We start from the raw sequence: 21277 nt of genomic DNA on the forward strand, positions 1-21277 counted from the left end.
GAAATGTCTTGTGTGATTTCATCACGTGTACTTTAGAAGTCCGCACATTACATTTACACTTCTTATCTAAAACATTTATAATGTTTGTGCAATAGAAAGCAGTATCTCTTGCTGTAATGTCTCTCCCAAAGAAATACGCTGAATTTCTAACCCAAGCTATTGGTGTTTTTTAAGGTTCCTGACAAGCAAGTACTTGTTTAAATCTCCAAGGAACAGTCATTTGAGCCCTTTTCTTTTTGAAGTGCTTGATAAAGCAAGTTCCCCAAGGGACTGGTGCAGTGTTCTGGAAATGTGAGCTCATGCCAGAGTTATGTAAAAGAGCCTGACCCAGCCATCTTTTCAAGTGCCCATTGGGCAAACAGTGTTAGGTACAGACTGTCTACTTGAAGGACAGGAGAAAATATGGACATACTGTTCATACCACTCCCTTTGCTCAGTGGCCAGGATTCGGGAAAGGAAAGAGGGCTGCTATGTCCTCTCTCACTCCAGCACCCAATTGCTCTTAGAGAGCCTGAAGCTTCTCAGCTCAAGGTTATAACCTCATCCCCTGGTACCGTTCCCTCTGACCTGAAGACAGTAACATACAGACCCTCCAGGTAGCTTTTCCAGAACTGAAATGACATCCCTCTTATCTTTGCCTATGGATTTCTGAAACCCTCCAGGAAAGATAAGCCAGCAGACAATGCGTGAACCTTTGTGACATCTCTTGTGTCACTGCAAGAGGTTCTTTAGCATAATATTAAAATTTGCATTTCTCCCCAATTTCCACCCCTTCCTCACTTGAAATTCCATAATGAAATTTAATCAGCTGTCATCTCAAAGAACCCATGAAGCCATACTGATTAAGCCACAAGGACTCCTTTAGCCTCTATAATGTGTCTAACTAGCCCTAAGAATCAAATGTGGAAATCAGCTCAGTGTACACTGAAAGTAGAACTGCTTTTGCCTCTTGCCTTGTAGGCCTGAACAAGCCAATAGGATGGAATGCCATCTGTACTCTCATTGTTTGGATTTTTTGGTATTTCCTCAAGAAGCCAAAGATCCTACAAAAAAAGTCCATGCCTTCTGGATAGATTTTCTAAGATGGGTGCACAGTTTCTATATTTCTGGAAAATATAGTTTTTATATTTATAAAAAATGAAAATTTGTTAAAAAAACAATTTCTTGTCTTCGTTTTTCAGGTATACAAGCCTCTGTTTGAGGCTGTAGGTGATGGCAGTGGGGGAAAGACATTGGAGGATGTGTTTTATGAGCGTGAGGTATGATGTAAATGGAAATGCTGCTAGCTTATACCTCTTTTTCTCATACTCTGGATCTTAGTATTTCTTTTTTTTCCTTGGGTTTTCTTTTTACAGTTGATCAGACCAATTGATTATGTACATTCATAGTTTGAATGGGTATTAGTATCTCTGCCTTGGAGAGTCAAGACACTGTGGTTCACATATGATGGCTTCTTGTGGGATTGTCATATCCAGACAGATGTGCACATAGCAAAGCTCTGGAAGTAATGCAGCCATTCTGTAATTATCTAGAGAAACAAAGCTAGGATGTTCTCATGATCACATATTGACTGTCCCCAAGGGGCATACCCTGTTAAGTGCATCCCACTTGAATCCATCCCTTTTTCAAGAAGGATTTATCACTCCTGTGCACAATTAGAACACTTAGGAATTATTTGCATGGAAATCCATCCCGTCTAGATTATTCTCTTTCCCTGAAAAGGCAGAAGAATACTTGATCCATTTATAGCCAATTCCTGAGCTACTGAAGTGTGCCAACAAGAGGACTTTGGGGAAGTGTAGCCAGGTAAAGTCCCCCAAATCTGGAGACTTTTTTCTAGTGTACTTTACTCATTTCCCTAAAACCACTGGTCCTTCCATCTCAGTCTGATTGGAACTAACAGAGAACCCTGAAATTCACCCACACTTTAGGATTAAACTGGCTTGAGAAAGCAGTATGGGGTCTTCCTGTAAGTCCTACTGTAGATATTTTCCAACGATTCTCTAGAAAGAAGTAAAAACAATGCAAGTATTCCCATATATTAGGGATGTTTTAAAATTCCATACTATTGCCCTTCTGCTGCAAAGACAGCTGTTAAAGGAGCCGCCCTTGGCAGGAAAAATGTTTGCTGGTTTCTAAGAGCAGGGGGCCTCCCCTTCCTGACTGCTTTGCTTGTGGTTTTCAGAATTACATGTGGGACTCAGTACCTCTTCTCCTTTTTTCTAAATGGAAAAGAATAAAGGAATTGTTCCATTTCAGACTGTACCCCAGTTAAAGAAATGTTTTTTGAAAATCTTCTTTTACTCATCTGCCTTCTGCAGAAAAACACTATCCAAATGTATGTTAAGTTGCTGCAGAGCATCCTAAGGAAACTCATAATATCACCTGGTCCAAATTCCAGAGGCCTGTGACATTACCCTGAAAGGGAGTTCAATAGCCTAAAAACCACCTTAAAATTTTAAAAATTGTGGCCAAGGAAAAATATTTTATCTAAATGAGAACAGCTTACTAGCTAGAAGCCAAATAAATATCACTACAAAGTTACACACACACACACACACACACACTCCAAGGTCCTCCTAGGAATCTTGGTGCTAGCAGTGCTGCTGAGATTTGGAGCTTGTCTTATGATTTTACAAACTTACTTTTTAAACTACTGTTGTCTGCCTTCCTCTGCAGAGTGACGCTCTCCCTTTAGACTTGCTGAATTTCCTACTGCTTTCCTTTCTTTGACACAATTTAGAAATTGTCTGTTTAAATACAGATAAGCACTACACAAACACAAACCAGTCTGTAGCTTAATATTATTTCATTAAAGTAGTATGTTTCAGAAGAGTTGATGGTCCATGTTTTTTTTCCTTCCCCAGGTACAGATGAATGTGCTGGCATTCAACAGGCAATTCCACTATGGTGTGTTTTATGCGTATACCAAGCTGAAGGAACAAGAAATGAGAAATGTCATGTGGATAGCTGAATGCATTTCACAAAGACATCGAACTAAAATTAACAGTTACATTCCAATCTTGTAACCCAGTGAGGGGCCTGAAATGCAGCAAATCATAAATGTTAAGAGGAAGTTACTGAGGGAAATAGGAGTTGTGTTATATTATCTAGATCACACAAAACTAAGCCACACTTCACTTCATGAATTGCAAACCGACTGGTAATGTAGCAAGCCAACCCTGAAACAAAGCATTTCTTTTTCTTCCGGAAGCCTTAAATCTTGCTTCCACATTTATGTCTCATTCTTCACCTTGCCTTAGACATTAATTTTAATTAACCCTATGGTACTTTTCCTATTCTTATTTTTGTTCTTTTAAAAATCAAATCTATTAAAAGTATTTTGCTTTCCCATGATTCTCCACAGGCCCAAATACTGAGTGTCTGCTTTATTTTTTAACTGTCCATCCCTTCCCTAGGTCCACAAAAATTCAGAGCTGTACATAGCCAACATGGACCACATATGGTGGAAAATACCATATTTTTTTCTACACTTTGATCTGGTAGGCTTGGGAAAGCTACATAATTCCAAATCATATTCCATAGATGCGGGTAGTGTTAAATTTGTTATTAAGGCTACCACTTATAACTAATTTTCTCACAACTTTCTTTAAATAAAAGGTATACCTCTCTTTCTTGCAGTTTCTTCATACTTGACCTGAGAAGAAAGTAACTCCATTAGTTGTATTCTATTCAGTCAGAAGCATAAATCACAGGATTGGTTTACAGGATATGGATTCTCTATAAAACTTCAGTAAAACTGGTGCAGAGAATTACCCAGAAAAAGAAAAAGTGACAAACACTGCTCTAGTGCTTTCTTCAAAAATAAAAAATTCCTAAATAGAAAAATCTGTATTTGCTATAGTTTAAAAATTAAACATATATACATATTTGAAAGTTCTTCAAGTGAGAATATTTACAGAGAATATACATATACTGGTAACTAGAATTAGGCACAAAGACCAAGAAGTAAATCAATTTTTCTGCAAAAGTTCAGAAATTTTTTTGTAGAACATTTTCATAATTTTAGTGATAGGAATGTTTAAGCATAAGGAAAAACAGCGGCTCATACCGCCAGAAAGAAAGCCAAGTGCCTAGCCTCCCAGCTGTGCGAGAAGCCTAGGCCACACCCCAGTTCTGATGGCAGGGGGGCCGCAGCTGGCGCAGGGCTCCAGTGCAGACCCATCAGCTGGACCCGGGAAGCCTGCTTCCCATGTAGGGCCTCTGGTCTGGAAAGCATCGTCCCTGACTTGTCCCTGCCCCTGCATGCAGCTGCTGTCTTCCACTCTGAGGCCTGTATGCCAGGAGACATCTACATTTTACATTTTCACCCATGGTGTCTACAGTGGGGGTGGGTGAGGATGGGGTAAAATTCTGGGCTTCTTTAAGGGTTGAGAGCAAAGATGCTGATAGGAAAGAGGCAGCTTAGAGAAAGCTGATTCTCAGACTAAGCCCTTCCAACCCACCTCTGCATGACATGCGTGGGGGCCCTTCATGTGCCACAAGGCCAAAGGCTGATGATACTTCTCTTGTTCCCTCCATATAAGCAATGAAGCCGCCAATCCCCCAAACCCTTTCCCTAGCCACCAAGTCTAACCATTGTGTGAATACAGACGAATTTCCTATAACCTCATGAGGCAAGTACTGTAGAATGTGCCCCTATTAGAGAAGGGGATACACGCTCTGCAATTTGAAGAACTTGCCTTGAACTTACAGCTTTTAAGTGTTGCTGGGATCTGACTTCTCTGTCTTACCTCAGGCAACTGGTCCACACCTGAGAATATGGACATTTGAAAAGCATTACATATGCTAGAAAACGAGGCCAACAAATCAGGTACATAAAGCAACATAGAAAACAATGAGACAAAAATGTATTTCTTTTTCTAAGTGATCGAACCTGAGGCTCCTTACCATCCCTTTCCCACCCTCCTCCCAGCAGTATTTCATCAATCTGTCATATTTCCACCCGTATAATTTGCTGCAGTTGGTCTTGGAACATTGTATTCCAGTGAATTCTATACCCAAAATTGCTCTCAGTCTTGCAGCCAATCCTGCCTGTGTGCTGGTGCAGATTTCCGGCCACGCCTCCCCCCCACCACCCCCTTCATCCAGCTCCCTTTAGCGTCATTCTCAAAGGTTCAAAAGTACTTTAGCAGTCTCTCCGTGGGCAGGAACCGATTAAATCTCTAAGAAAGTTTTACAGTCAGAATTTGCGGTGCTAAGGGATTCAAAATTAGCAATTGCAGTTCTCAGGATATTTGGCGAATATCTGAGAGAAAAAAAAAATGCCATCCTTTTATTTGTTACAATGCTTTAGGAATGCTGAGAGTAAATGGAAATGACCATTTTGAATCTGGGTGAGTTTGGACTAAGGCTAACTTGCTGGATAGTGGAAGAGTTGAGTTAACCATTGGCATGGCAGCAATGTAATAAGACATTGAGAAAGGGAAATAAATCTTTGTAGAGTGAAGAAAGACCTGGTGATGATCAGATCTGAGGGGTTTCATTAGTAACTTTTAGCCTGCCCCTTGAAAAATGCTGTCAATGTCAGATCTCACAGGTAAGACGTAGCTATATGAGAAGGATACAATTGCAGTTTCACCCTGTTTTGTCTTAGTTTCAGCAGCAGACAAAATTCTCCTTATTCTTTGATTCATTTCGGCCATTTTGAGTCATTTTCTCTCCCCTCTCACAAATGGAGGCATTAATACTAATATGTGGGGAATAGAATTGCTGAGGAATATATGTGACATTATCAGACCATATCATTCTTAGTGATTTCATCCCTTATGTCTCACAATAGCTGATGTTAGGAGTTTTGATGACATTTTGGATTGCTGCATAGTCACAAAATCTATAAGCTTTATAAATATGAAAATAGGTTGCAGAAACTATCATAAAGGCCAAACCACCTGCCCTGAGCAATTTCCCATCCTGTTTTTCCTCTTTTACATCTTCATTATTCTATCTGGCCTCCCATCAATTACTTTTCCACCCTCCTCCCGCTTTCTCCTCAGTCACTCTGTGCTGCAATTTTCTGCTTCCACCACAAGCTTGATCACTAATTGAAATCCCTCTGGTCAAGTTGGAATTCTCTTTGGAAAGAAAAGAGATATGTTAAGAAGATGTACACTGAAACTAGTGTCAATCAATATATTAGAAAGGAATTGTCCCCAGAGAATTATCACTCTGACCAGATCCACAAAATGTCATTTAAAAACTGGGATCATTGACAAGCTGTAAAAGTATATCAGTAGCTCTATGGAGACTTCTGATAACCCTGGGAATGTTGTTAACATTCCAGCCATTGTGGCTCTCTTATTGACAAAGTTGGAAACAAGTTTTTAAAATAAGTAACTAAATAAAGAAATAAGAAAGTACTAGGTCTCCATTTCCGGTAGCAAGAACTAGGCTCCCAATCCATAGAGAGGGCTATCATTGAGACCAAGAGATGAGGTCTTTGTCCCTCCTTGAATGTGAACTGGCCTTAGTGACTTAACTCATGATCAACAAAATCCAGAAAAGCAGTGCTGTATGACTTCCAAGGCAATGCAGTTTCCTTTGCTTACTGGATTTTGGAGTCCTGAGCTAGAGCATAAGTAGTCCAACTTCCCTGAGCCTCCCATTCTGTGAGGAAGCCAAGCCACATAGAGAGGCCAAGTTTAGACACTCAAACCACATGGAGAGGCCAGGTATAGACAAATATGACTGTCCCAGGAGAGCACCAACCAATAGTATCAACTAGCAGCCATGTCTGGCCCAGTCAATCCTTCAGATACTAAAGCCCAAGCCCAATACCTGACCACAACTGCATGAGAAATCCCAGGTGAGAACAATCTAGACAAGTCCTTCCTAAATTACTGACCCATGGAAGCCTTGAGCTTGATAAAAGAGTTGTTTTGAACCACTGAGTTTGGGATACTTTCATGCAGTAGTACAAATGGAACAATGGTGCTCAGCAGTCATCCATTGAATGTGTCCTACAGGGTTTTGTGGCCTCTCTGAAGTCCTTTCTAAGGCCTGCCTAAGTCATCCACTCTCCAGCCATCTTTGCAGGTGGTCAGGGCAGGTGTGGTTTTCTGCACATATCACCTACAAATGAGTCTTGACTCTGGCCTGGAGGGACTACCTCTATGCCATTCGGAGACAGAAATAACATACTCAGGGCCAGATATGAACAAGCAACTCCAGGTGACAACGTGGCATCTTGTTTTCCAATAAGATTTGGCAGCAACAGGTTCACTGACACTGAATCTAGCTCTTCAGAGGTGACAGTCATTATAACACTTGTCATTTTTTGAACAAACAGCAGTTTTAGATTTTAAATCATTTATACATTCTTCTTTTGTAGGATTTTTTTAAATTAAAGCAGTTCATTCTCTATTTAACTGTTAACGCTGAGATGCATATTTCATTGTGTAAAATGTTCACCATTTTAAAATTTTTGCTTTGTTTCAGTTTGGGTTTTATTTTTAATTTTCTGGTTTTTATTTAAATATGAGTGAAATAGTAATATATTACGGTTTATTTCTGCAACATCAGGAATTTTTATTTTTTCAGCTTCCTTTAGGTATAAATGACAAATAAAATTGTAAGATATTTAAAGTGTACAATATGATGATTTGACATACATAGACATAGACATTGTGAAAGGATTCTCCCCATCAGGTTAATACCGTTTTTCTTGTGTGTGCGAGAACATTTAAGTTTTACTCTCTTAGCAAACTTCAGTTATACAATACAGTGTTATCAACTATATCCACCATGTAATGCATTAGATTCTAAGACTTTATTCATCTTACAGCTGAAGGTTTGTATTTTTTTACCAACCTTTCCCTATTTGTACCACTCCCTGCACTTGGTAATCACTTTCTACTCTCTGCTTCTAATGAGATTGACTTTTTTTTTTTAGATTCCAAATGTAAGTGAAAATTAAAAGGAAATATATGGCTAATATTTTAGTGATCTTCATGATTAGATATTTAAAAAAATGGTACTGATGAACCTAGTTGCAGGGCAGGAATAAAGACATAGACATAGAGAATGGACTTGAAGACAATGGGTGGCAGGGAGAAGCTAGGGCAAAGTGAGAGTAGCATCGACACATACACTACTAAATGTAAAATAGATAGCTAGTGGGAAGCAGCAGCATAGCACAGGGAGATCAGCTTGGTGCTTTGTGACCACCTAGAGGGGTGGGATAGGGAGGGTGGGAGGGAGGTCAAGAGGGAGGGGATATGGGGACCTATGTATGCATATGGTTGATTCACTTTGGTGTACAACAGAAACTAACACAGTATTGTGAAGCAATTATACTCCAATAAAGATCTATTAAAAATAATGTATTTCTTAAGATGTGTAGAGGCATGGAAGGGTGGGTGACCATCAATCCCAGCTCCCAGGGTCCAGATCACATGGTTGTGTGCAAGGATTCACCCTGGTGTTGTGATGAGTGGTTTATATTGAATAAATCTTTCGGAGCCTGAAAGGCTTTTCAGTAGAAAGATCAGAGGAAAGTCATGCAAGATCCACACATACAAATAAATAAAGATAAATCATATCATAAGGAATTAGCAGTTCACAGTTCAACTGTTCCCTGTGCTGGAGGTAATTCTGTGAAATACCAGGATTATCTGAGCCACTGAATTTAACATAAGTTGTTAACAGTGGCTTTAATCATTTGGGTTCAAATAACCCTTTAAGAATCGATGAACACTGTGGATACCTTCCATTAGAATAATAGACATTACACATTCACCTAAAAATTTGCATAGTATATGAAAAGACTATGGATCCTGTAAAATTCACTCATGAGCAACCTAGAAGTCTATGGGCTCAGATTAGAAACCTCCATTGCATAGGCTGAGGAATGAAAGAAAATGACAGGTTAGAAAGTAATAGATGGGAAAGGATTTTAATTTGATGAATAAAATATAGATACTCATGTACACCTCTCATCTCTTAGAAGGGCATCTTGTTCAGCTGAGCAAGTAACTTTGGGATGGAAACTGGTGCTGTGGTGGAAAGGACTCCCCTCTTGGCCAGCAAGTTCAGTCATGGCAATCATGGAGATGATGGAGGGACAGGGGTCACAGTCAGTTTGCTCTCATTATAGGCTAAAGCATCTAACTCTACTTAAAACTATTGATGTTCATATCCATCAAATACATTAAATAATGCTACTGGGGTTTTTGCAAGTAAAGTAGGTGAAACTTTGCAGATTGGTTGAAAATAATTGCTGACCTATAAGTATAATCAACTGAACTAGAATGGACACTAGTTTTCCAGATAAGGAAACTGTAGTCAGAAGAGCTAAGAGTAAGGGAGCCAAAACTAGGTCTCAAGTGTCCTGTCTCTTCCATTTTATATATAGTTTTAATATAAATATAAATATATATATATATTTCTTCATGGTGGTTTTATTTTCTCTTTAAGTTACAGCCTCCAGTTTAAGACTGAGGTTCTTGTTTGGTCCAAATATGTTCTGTGAAAAATGACAGAAATCCTGTCAAACTAGCTTAAAATACAAAAGGGAAACTTACCATCTCATGCCTTTGGGAATTTGAAGAGCTCATGGAACTGGAACTGGCTTCAAAGACTTCATTAAAAATTGTTTCTCTCTCTTCCCCATGTCGGGTCAGAGGTGACCAGCAGCAGGCCTGGGTCACATTGCAAAAGCTACCCAGCCTAGTGGAAACTGTTCCTCTAGTCCAATAGCAACAAATGTTCTGGATTTGATAGCAACTGACTTGCCAAGGCATTTCACATAAACGTTTGAAATTATAATTTTTATTATGCTACTAATATTTGAGAAAAAAGGAAGCATTTTTTAAAAATTTGTTAATTTACTTTTATAAATTACTAGAATAGTAGAAACACTACCTATTTTATCTAATCATTTAATTGTTTAAGCACTGAGCCTTTACTGAGTACCAGGCCATATCATGCCCAGGGTAATTTGGGAAATAATTTTGCCATTGTTCAACACTAAGTGCCAAATACATAAAATTATTTGGAATGCTAGTTATGAAAGCTTTGGTTTATTAAGGTTTTAAATTTAAAATGTTAATAATTGGGACTCCTCTGGTGGTCCAGCAGTAAAGAATCTGCCTTCCAATGTAGGGGACACAGGTTCGATCCCTGGTCAGGGAACTAAGATCCCACATGTCACAGGGCAACTAAGCCCAAATGCCACAACTACTGAGCTCACGCACCTCAAAGAGAGAGCCTGCATACTGCAAACTACAGAGCCCACGCACTTGGGAGCCCTCGTGCCACAACTAGAGAGAAGCCCATGTGCTGCCATGAAGAGCCTGTGCCATGACGAAAGATCCTGCATGCCTCAACTAAGACCCAATGCAGCCAAAACATTAAAGAAAATAAATAAATAAATAAAAATGTTAATAATTAAGTTATATCATGACATCTTAATCTCCCTCGCCCATCATATACAGCCCGTAAGTAAATTCTCCCAATTCTACTAAGAAAAATATTTCTTTAATCCACCACCTAAATCTAATCCCTCATCATCTTTTGTGTAGATTAGGTCCATAAACCTCTAACTGTCTCTAGTCTGTCATTATCCCCACTACAACTGAGAGACCCAAGGCCTTATCACCCTTTAAAAAAAAAAAAAAAAAAAAAACTCTTCCATTGTTTCTCATTGCACTTGAAATAAAATCAAAACTTTACTACGACCTGGTCCAGAATGGTCAGGCCTTTGCTGCCTTACCAATCTCTTCTCCCATTGGCTTCCTTCTGTCCACTATCCCATGCTCACTGACCTTTCAGATTTCCAGTACCCTGAACTTGTCCTCACGTGGGGGTTACCATGTTCTTCTCTCTACATAGAATCTTTTTCCACTGGATTCTCACATGGCTTGCTCCTTTCCTTCAGGTTTTAGCATCATATTTTTCCATGTTGCCCAGCTCCAGTGGGCACCTTTCCTATCTTTGGAATTGTGAAAACCACCAGTACCCAACCATCATGCATATTCAGCTTCTCAAAGACTTCTTTCAGTCATAAGGATGTACCTTGTATTGTCTCTCTGAAATCACCCTGTTCATTACCTTGTAAATCTTACCACAATTTGTAACCATAAATGTATTTGTTTGTTTTGTAATGTTGGTCCCCCCCACCACCCAACTGTGCTCTGTGAGAGCAGGATATTTATTTTTTTGATCACTGCTGTATACTCAGTATTTGGCACAGAGGCTGGCATATGGCAGCCCTTAATAGATATTTGTTTTATGAATGAATGAACAAATTCTTCCACCTGCAAAATTCATAGATTCGAAGCAAGAACTGCTAAAAGACGAACTGAGGCATATTAAAAATTTTAAGAGTTTATTTAAGCAAAATCGATCTCACTTGAGCAGGTCCAAACTGGAAGTAATTAGGCATGCTCCACTGACAGCAGCTAAGGAGAAAGACTTATAGAGAAAAGGCTGAAGCAAAGGAAGGAAATTATTCGAATAGCTATAGCTTATGTGTCTGCCTTGTTTGGGAAAGCTTATTTGGCTGTTTGTGATGCGTTGTCCTTAGGTTTTTATTCCTTAACCATGAGGCATTTACACATCTAAATTTTGGTTTGCTTACAAAGGCTGCTAAGGTATTAGGACCATCTCAGTCTAATGTCCGCCTTGTGTACTTAATTTAATAGTAGGAAAAGCCACAATATAACTAGGTGAGGGATCCATAAACTTCCTTTGGGGCACAGATATTTTCAGTGCCCAGGAAGATAGAAAAGCCAAAACAACTGAGTCTGAAAGATTGTCACCTCCTCAATCAGTGAAAACAGAAACACACTCGAAGGTGGTGACCCTGCTGGCTCCTCTGGACCAAAGTGAGACCTTCAGCACATAACAGGCATCTAACACATATTTGTTGAATGAATAAGCCCATATGAGGGGCAGGTATTGCATCACTATCCACCCCTGACCCTTGCAACAAAAGGTGAAAAACTGACCCAGGATCCACACCAAGCACAGCATGCACTTAGAGTCACAGCAGCCAGAACCAGTACCAAGCACAGCATGCGCTGAGAGCCAGAGCTGCCAGATTGCCATCTTTGCCTGCAGTCACATTTGGCACAATCACAGCAGAAGCCAATCCAGTTCAATCACAGAAATACACTTCAGCCAAGAACTGCTTAACTAAATGGTGCCTACCTCCTGTGGCTTACAGACACAGGTGTCCACAAAGGAGGAACCAGAGGAACAGGGAAATTAACCAAAATGGCTCCCTGGTGTTCCCTGAACACTGAGGTAAATGTGGGTAATTACTCTCAATCCAATTTGCCTGCCTGCTCAAACCCTTAACATCTAACTTGAAACTCACAGGGGTTTACAATACATAAAGAACTGGCTATTTCCCTTCATTTATGCAACATATTAAAAGAGAAAACAATTAGACTGAATTATCAAACGAAGTTTACTCTGCCATGCACTTTGTGTTTATTCAACTAATTATGTTATCTCTCTCCTTCAAAGGGTTCAAGGCATGTAGAGAACAGCAAAAGCATAGAATATTCCACTTTAGTGATGAAAATTAATGGGTATATTAAGAGGGAAAAAGATGAATGATATTTAGAAAAAGGAGAAGAATGGAAATTATCTCAAACAACTGCAGGTGGATTTTAAGGTTAATTGCAAAGTCCCGACATGGCTGAAACGTTACTGAGTGTCTCTCTGTCCACCAGGCACCAAGCCACACCCCATTCATCCCATCAAGATCAGAAAGGCACTCAGAGAAGGCTACTTTCAACTAAAAGAGTAGCTGAGATTTTGAAAATAGTTGTTTTGGGGGGCTCACATTTATTACATACTCTTAGTATAGTTTCCTGATATTAGGTGGTATTTAGGCATCTGTTCCAAACAAACAATTTTGTTTTCTTAAATGTGAAACCTTTGGGGAGAGAAAGAGGGCTGTTCCACAGTGGTCTTCTTCAGGTGTAAGTTAGGTAAACCATGCCCAAACACAGACTAAAAGCCGCATGATCTCATGAAACCTTATGTAACCTCATGAAACCTCTGTCCTTATGCAATTCTTTTTCCGAGGCGAGGAATGCTGAAAATGAACTCACCAAGGAATAGCATTGTGTTTCCTCAATGACACCCGCTCCTCCTAGGTGCTTAAACAATAAATCTGATCTGCCAAATGTTTCTCAAATGTGTCATTCCAAAAGACACTCCCCAAATAAACCAGTTCAACAGTCCTAATACTTGAACTTAGTGAAAACATAGGAAGACATGAAATACAGCCCTAGTTGGAAGAAAGTAATCAAGATGAAGATATTTTGCACATCCTGTTCATTATTTAGTTGCTTTTCTGACCATCTGTCTGAAGTCCTTTCTCCAGAACTTACTTCACCGTTATGGAGAACTATTTTAAGACAAGGATACTTCAAAGAGCATTATTTGCTTTGATACTATGTGGGAGTGGGTTTTTTTTTTTCAAAACAAACAACTTTTTGTTGGAGTATAGTTGATTTACAGTACTGTGTTAGTTTAAGGTGTACAGCAAAATGATTCTGTTATACATACATATATATCTATTTTTTTCAGTTTCTTTTCCCTTATAGGTTATTACAAAATACTGAGTATAGTTTCCTGTGCTATACAGTAGGTCCTTGTTGGTTATCTATTTTATATGTAGTAGTATGTATATGTTAATCTCAAACTCTTAATTTATCCCTCCTCCCGCCTTCCCCTTTTGTAACCGTAAGCTTGTTTTCTATGTCTGTGAGTCTATTTCTGTTTTGTAAATAAGTTCATATGTAACATTGTTTTTTTTTAGATTCCATATATAAGTGATATCATATGATATTTCTCTTTCCCTGTTGACTCACTTCACTTAGTATGATCATCTCTAGGTCCATCCATGTTGCTGCAAATGACATCATTTCATTCTTTCTTATGGCTAATATTCCATTGTGTATATGTACCACATCTTCTTTATCCATTCCTCTGTTGATGGACATTTAGGTTGCTTCCATGTCTTGGCTATTGTAAATAGTGCTGCATTGAACATTGTGGTGCATGTATCTTTTTGAATTATGGTTTTCTCCAGATACATGCTCAGGAATAGGATTGCTGGATCATATGGTAGCTCTATTTTTAGTTTTTTAAGGAACTTCCATACTGTTCTCCATAGTGGTTGTACCAATTTACATTCCCACTAACAGTGTAGGAGGGTTCCCTTTTCTCCATACCCTCACCAGCATTTGTTATTTGTAGACTCTTTAATGATGGTCATTCTGACCTGTGTGAGGTGATACCTCATTGTAGTTTTGATTTGCATTTTTCTAATAATTAGTGATGTTGAGCATATTTTCATGTGCTTTTTGGCCAACTGTATGTCTTTTTTGGAGAAATGTCTCTTTAGATCTTCTGCCCATTTTTTGATTGTATTGTTTGCCTTTTTTGATATTGAGCTGTATGAGCTATTTGTATATTTTGGAGATCAATCCCTTGTCGTTAGCATCATTGCAAATATTTTCTACCAGTCTGTAGCTTGTCTTTTTGTTCTGTTGATGGTTTCCTTTGCTGTGCAAAAGCTTTTAAGTTTAATTAGGTCAATTGTTTATTTTTGTTTTTATTTCCATTACTCTAGGAGACAGATCCAAGAAAATATTGCTGCAATTTATGTCAGTGTTCTGTCTATGTTTTCCTTTGGGAGTTTTATAGTATTTGGTCTTACAAGTAGATCTTTAATCGATTTTGAGGGGTTTTTTTGTACATGGTGTTAAAGAATATTTTAATTTCATTCTTTTATATTTAGCTGTCCAGTTTTCCCAGCTCCACTTGTTGAAGAGGCTGTCTTTTCTCCATTATATAATCTTGCCTCCTTTGTCATATATTAATTGGCCATAAGTGTGTGGGTTTATTTCTGAGCTCTCTATTCTGTTCCATTGATCTATGTGTCTGTTTTTGTGTCAGTACCATACCGTTTTGATTACTGTAGACTTGTAGTGTAGTCTGAAGTCAGGGAGCATGATTTCTCCAGCTCCATTCTTCTTTCTCAAGGTTGCTTTGGTTATTCAGTGTCTTTTGTGTTCCCATACAAATTTTAAAATTATTTTTTCTAGTTCTGTGAAAAATACCACTGGTACTTTGATAGGGGTTGCATTGAATCTGTAGACTGCCTTGGGTAGTATTGTCATTTTTAAAATATTGATTCTTCTAATCCAAGAACATGGTATATCTTTCCATCTCTTTGTGTTATCTTCAATTGCTTTCATCAGTGTCTTATAGTTTTCAGAGTACAGGTCTTTTGCCTCCTTAGGGAGGTTTATTCCTAGGCATTTTATTCTTTTTTGATGCAATGGTAAATGGGATTGTTTCCTTAGATTCTTTTTCTGATAGTTCATTGTCAGTGTATAGATATACAACAGGTTTCTGTGTATTAATTTTGTATCCTACAACTTTACTGAATTCAGTGATGAGCTCTAGTAGTTTTCTGGCAGCAAGCAGTGGGGGTTTAAAAAACCAAAGTTTTAAATGATTTCAGAGGTGAGCTTCATCCTCTATAGTCACCCTTCAGGATAACAGAGAGGGGCCTGTCCTCCATGGAGGTCCTTCCCTCTTAATATCATTACACCATCCTCCAAAACAGAGATCTTTACTCTGCTAGACAGAGCACAGCAGACAAGATCCTCACAAATACATGTCTCAATCTTGTTAGACATCAAACAAACACACTTAGACTCTAAGAAATTAATTGGTTAAAGCAGAAAAACCTTTGAGTAAATGAGTATGAGATTCATGAATTTGAATATATCTTCCCTAGCTTCCAGAACTTCGTGGCCTTAGGGAAGTTACTGAACTTTTAAGATTGAGTTTCCCCATCTGTGAAAGTGACAGAATTATAACTACTTCTTAAGATTACTATGGAATTTAGATTAAATAATATGTTTAAATGTTTAGTACACAACCTGGCAAAAAGTAGGAGCTCAGTAAATGTCTTATTCATACCTCCTTTGGACAGACCTGCATTTGAATGACTTGTGCATGTGACTGTCCCAGTCACCAGGTTGAAAGTACAATCTCTTAATTGCTTTTGTGTCTCCATTAGATCACTACACAGTGTTTGCTTAAAATCAATCATACGTATTTTTAAATAAAATCAAACTTTGCTACTAGATATTGACATATACAGATATATAACTAAAGTAATTTTACTTAATTCCCAGGTTGGCTATGGATTAATTAATTCTAATAAGTGAGGACCATCACCTTCCATATCAACCTGCACAACACTATATGGTCTCTTGTGTACAGTAATTTCTTCTGGTTCCAGTCCACGGACTCCCTTCCCCAAACTCCTAGAACAGTTCGTGTTCTGGTCTTGCAATTCCAATTACTGCTTCCAGTTCTTCTTGCCCTTCCCTCTCCAAGTCCTTCACTGCATGTCTGCTGCAATACCACTTAGCCCGTAATCATGTCACCTATTATGTTTCCTGGGACTCATCGCTCTTCTTTTTTTAGTCTTCTCCCCTCCCCAGGCCTCAACTCAGTCTTACAATAAATTCTAATAGAAAGTTACATAAATATGTCCCTACATTCTTAAATAGAAGCCTCCACACTGGATGGAAACTCTTCTCGGTGACTTGAGATCCTTCCTTCCACCACCTGCTTCTCCATTTTTTTTTTGTTTTGTCTTCACAATTTATATTTTAATGATTTACCTTTTTTAGAAAGTATCCATGGGGTCACAAAGTCTGAGATGAAGAGAGGTCCCAGAGCACCTGGACATCTGGAGTCCTGCCCTTGCTTAATTTCCAAGGACATAGAACACCTCCTTGTACCAGGAAGGGTGAGGGCATCCACAGAGCAGCCAGCATTTGGAATGTGCTCTGTTGTGCCCCAACCCTCTCGCCTGATACTTATAGGCACATCCTCACACCAGAGCCTACCCAAGTGCAATTATTCTCTCCATAGCCCTCTCTTTGGGTGCTGTTGCCTTTTTTTTTTTTTTTTCAGTGCACAGTATGTACTTATGTCCAGGAGTTAAATTTACAGCTGCCATTCTAAAATTATTATTGTTAGAAAGTATCTTTCCTTATAATTTCAGAATATAAAACGGGGTAAAAAAAAAAAAAAAGGCCCCAAACAATAATAATACAGAGTTGCCTCGGGGGCTACTAAGCTGAATAAGCCCATTTGCCTTTCTTTGAAATGACTCCAGACAAGTCCATGTTTTGTAGTCTTATGATTGCTTTTTCTATAATTTTCTTACCCTTTCTCTCACTGTCAGTGTAATAGAAATTATTTTTTATTACTTTTCTCTAGCTTCCTTCTATCATATCTGATTTGCTGCTCACCTAAGTGGAGCAATAAAACTATACTTTTATACCAATTAGAATTGGGTCCAAAAGATACGTAAATAGGGCTCAGGGTAAGCTTAAGTACCTGGGTGTTATGTTGCAGCTTTGAATTCTCACTAAGCCCTTTGGTTTGATGGATTATTTTCTATTTCCTGAGAGCTGAGCTTACTTTGTTAAATAACTATTGGGTACATGAAGAGTTTTATAATATTAGTGTTCTTGTTGACAGGAAGTGGTGTCACTGAACCAGCAGATGGATAGGTCCTCTAAATCAGTGTTAAATCATGTCTTGTGACAAAATTTAAAGACCTCAGTATTGGAGATGCCAACTGCCAAACTGCATTACAAAAACAAGCCTTTAATTCCTTCTGATTATTAAGTATTCCACTGAGTATGTGTGTGATAACAAATCAGGAGAGGATATTTTCTTCCCAGTGTTCTGCCAACTCTCTGCTTGAATTTAACGCTTTGGCTGAGCACATTTCCCCTTTCTGTTTTGTCCGGGTAAATTTTGTTTTTTTGGTTTCCTGTCATATAAAGTTATGTTTACAAAAAGGCTGTATCTTCTAACCTCTGGTCTTTGGGTAGAGGGTATTTCAGACTGTACTGTGAGGCTAATTAGTAAGCAAAGCTGCTCAGTGCCAGCTGCTATGGAAACATCGATACTACATTCTGTCAGACTATGTCATTTTTTTTTTTTTTTTTTTTTTTTTTTTTTTTTTTTCCTTTTTGCGGTATGCGGGCCTCTCACTGTTGTGGCCTCTCCCGTTGCGGAGCACAGGCTCCGGATGCGCAGGCCCAGCGGCCATGGCTCACGGGCCCAGCCGCTCCGCGGCATATGGGATCCTCCCAGACCGGGGCACGAACCCGTATCCCCTGCATCGGCAGGCGGACTCTCAACCACTGCGCCACCAGGGAGGCCCAGACTATGTCATTTTAACTGGCATTGAGGGAAAGTAGACATAATCTCTAGGAACAATTTAAGCCAAAATTCTTTACTAACTTGATGCAACATTTTAAATTTGAAGTGAAAAGTCAGCTTCTTGAAAGGGAAAAGATATATTCTTTATATGAAAAACTTGAGAATAGGACACCTGAAAAGGAAAAAAAAATGATTTAAATTGAGTTGATTATGGTTTGTGGAAAAGATTGTGTATTTGTCCCCTTTTACTTCTGCTAAATCTAATCTCTTAGAGGGCTATAAAATCTGTCTGCTCAAAGAGCTTCACTGTGTGGGTTTGTAAGAACCTAATCATTAACCCACGGAACAGAGGACCTGCCAATCATGTTTGCCGTCCTTCAGTACTTTTATAACTGGCACTTCGGTTAAGATTCTTTCATTTTCAAGCGAAAGAAACCTACTCTAGCTAATCCAAATGAATTAGGAGAGTGTGTTAAAGGGGTGCTCACAAAATCAAAGGAAAGGCAGTACAGACCTTGCAGAGGACAGAAATCAGAGCAGATCCAGGGAAATCACCGAGGTTGGTTGCTCATGAAATTCCTCTCTTAGGACTCACATCAGGTGACTCAACTCTGAGAAGCTTCAGTTTCTGCAGATCTCCATTCATTGTCAAATGTCTAGGGAAGGAACATCCTACTGGCCCAGGCACAGTTAGCATCTCTACCTTTGGATTAACAGCCACTGCCAAGGATAAAGGGTAGAGAGTGAAAGGGATGGGAATATGGTCAAGGTCACTCAGAGAATCATTGTGCACTAAGCAGCAACCCCATTCCATCTACTGTTATTGGTGACATCATAATCAGGCTCTATATTCATGGAGCTAAAAACAGACAATTGGTTTTCCTATATTTTTATCTTTTTAAATTAATGAATAATTTCAACACTTTATTAAATACCTACAGTGTGCCAGGAGAAGACAAAACTCCAGGTATAAAAAGGTAAGTTCTGGGACTTCCCTGGTGGTGCAGTGGTTAAGAATCCACCTGCCAATTCAGGGGACATGGGTTCGAGCCCTGGTCCAGGAAGATCCCGCATGCTGCAGAGCAACTAAGCCCGTGCACCACAACTACTGAACCTGTGTACCATAATTACTGAAGCCCATGTGCCTAGAGCCCGGGCTCCACAACAAAGAGAAGCCACTGAAATGAGAAGCCCACGCACAGCAACAAAGACCCAATGCAGCCAAAAATAAATAAATAAATAAATAAATTTTAAAATAAATAAAAAATAAAAAGATAAGTTTTCACTCCAGTAAGAGCTGCAGATGTGTAAGTAATGATTAGCATCATAACAGATATAATTCAGGCTTGTGCATATTTAGGAAATTAGTAGAAGCTTTGAAGAAAAGTATCAATCTATATATACCTGAAGATGTCAGGGAAAGATTTTCAGAGAAAAGAATCTTTGAGTTATCTTTTTTTTAAAACTGATGTATAGTTGATTTACTTGTGTTAGTTTCAAATTTATAGCAAAGTGATTCAGTTATATGTATAAACTTTTTTCAGATTATTTTCCATTATAGGTTATGAGTTGAGTCTTGAAGGATAAGTGGGAATTCATTAGGAAATGGAGATGAGAGGCATGCCCTACAGAAAAAGTGCATTTTCGAAGCATACAATACCTACAAAGGGTAGAAGTAAGAGACAGTGTGGCTCACTGGGGAGATGTGAATAATTCAGTATTGTTGGAGTTTGAGAATCTGAAGGGGAATTTGTTGAAAATAAGTCTGGAGGAAAAGGCACATCCCTGAAGTTTCTATTATATAATATTAAGGTCCATGGACCAGATGCTTTAGGCAACAGAGGGTCAGTAAAGGAGTTGTGATTTGGGGTAGTGACATGTCAATGTTGTTTTCAGAATGACCACTTTGGTCTTTTCCAGTAGGTGGAAAAGAGTATGAACAAGAGAAGAAGATCTGCTACATGGAAGCTTCAATAGAGCAGAAAAGGGAGGTCCAGGGAAATTCAGTCTTCTTTCTCAGGCAGCAGACTAAATGGTGGGGTCACTAACTGGGAGGAGGAACTGAAGAGAATGTTGAAGCCATTCAGAGGCCAAGCGCATACATGAGTCTGGAGTCAGAAGAGAGACATTGATATTTCTGAGTCAACAGCATAAGATAGCCATTCAAAGTGTGGGTATTGATGAGGTTTCATACATAGAATATTTCAAATAAGCACAGACCTCAGAATGGAACCCTGGAGACTATAATTAAGGGATGGACCAAGGAAAAGAAGACTGAATTGGAAAATCAAGAATAATGGGAGGAATGTATAAAATGGATAACTAATAAGAACTTGCTGTATAAAAAAGTAAATAAAATAAAATTCAAAAACTCAAAAAAAAGAATAATAGGAGGAAGACCAGTAAAGAGCAGATATAACAGAAAGTAAACAGAGGAAAGGGAAGAGAGTTTCAAGGAAGAGTACATATTGGTTAGGAAGAGACTTAGCTGCAGGTTACAGTTCTTTCTTACATAAACTAGGTGTGGAGCTAAGCAGCTGGTACCAGTATGGGGGCTCCATTATAATCCAGCTCTTTCTGCATTCTGCCCAGCATCTTGATAGTCCAGCTTGGTTCCTCAAGATTCATCTCAGGGGAAGGAGGACACGTTGAAGAAGGGAGCACCGCTCCCTTGAAAGACATTACTCTACACTTTACACTTCTTCCATCTGTTGGCAGAATTTTGCCATATAGCCATATCTGCCTTTAAAGGAGGCTGGGAAATGTACATCAAATTCTGGGCAACAATGAGTCCAGCTGAAAATAGAGCCCTATTTTACTAAGAAGGGGAAAACAATCCTGAAAGCAAACTGGAAATTTCTGCCACGCAGGAGTTGGTGAACAATGACACGAACTGAAGAGAGTTCTTATGAGATACGGACTGAAAACTATTCATTGAATTAGTCAGTGACAACCTTGGCAAACGTAGTTTCTTGGAGTGATGAAAATGTAAGTCCAATTACAGTAGATAGAAAACTGATTTTTAGAT

General features: G+C 38.9%; 1 protein-coding gene across 1 annotated transcript in view; it reads left to right on the top strand.

Moving 5' to 3' along the window:
* Positions 1–3725, top strand: part of ATP6V0D2 (ATPase H+ transporting V0 subunit d2) — a 47519-nt gene extending 43794 nt beyond the window's left edge. The window contains exons 7-8 of the mRNA XM_081258536.1: positions 1182–1259; positions 2868–3725. Coding sequence (XP_081114662.1) covers positions 1182–1259; positions 2868–3029 — 240 coding nt within the window. The 3' untranslated portion in view covers positions 3030–3725. The remainder of the gene's footprint in view (positions 1–1181; positions 1260–2867) is intronic.
* Positions 3726–21277: the final 17552 nt, after the last annotated feature.

This window comes from Mesoplodon bidens, assembly GCF_964165515.1.
Source record: "Mesoplodon bidens genome assembly, chromosome: 16".
Taxonomy (NCBI): Eukaryota; Metazoa; Chordata; class Mammalia; order Artiodactyla; family Ziphiidae; genus Mesoplodon; species Mesoplodon bidens.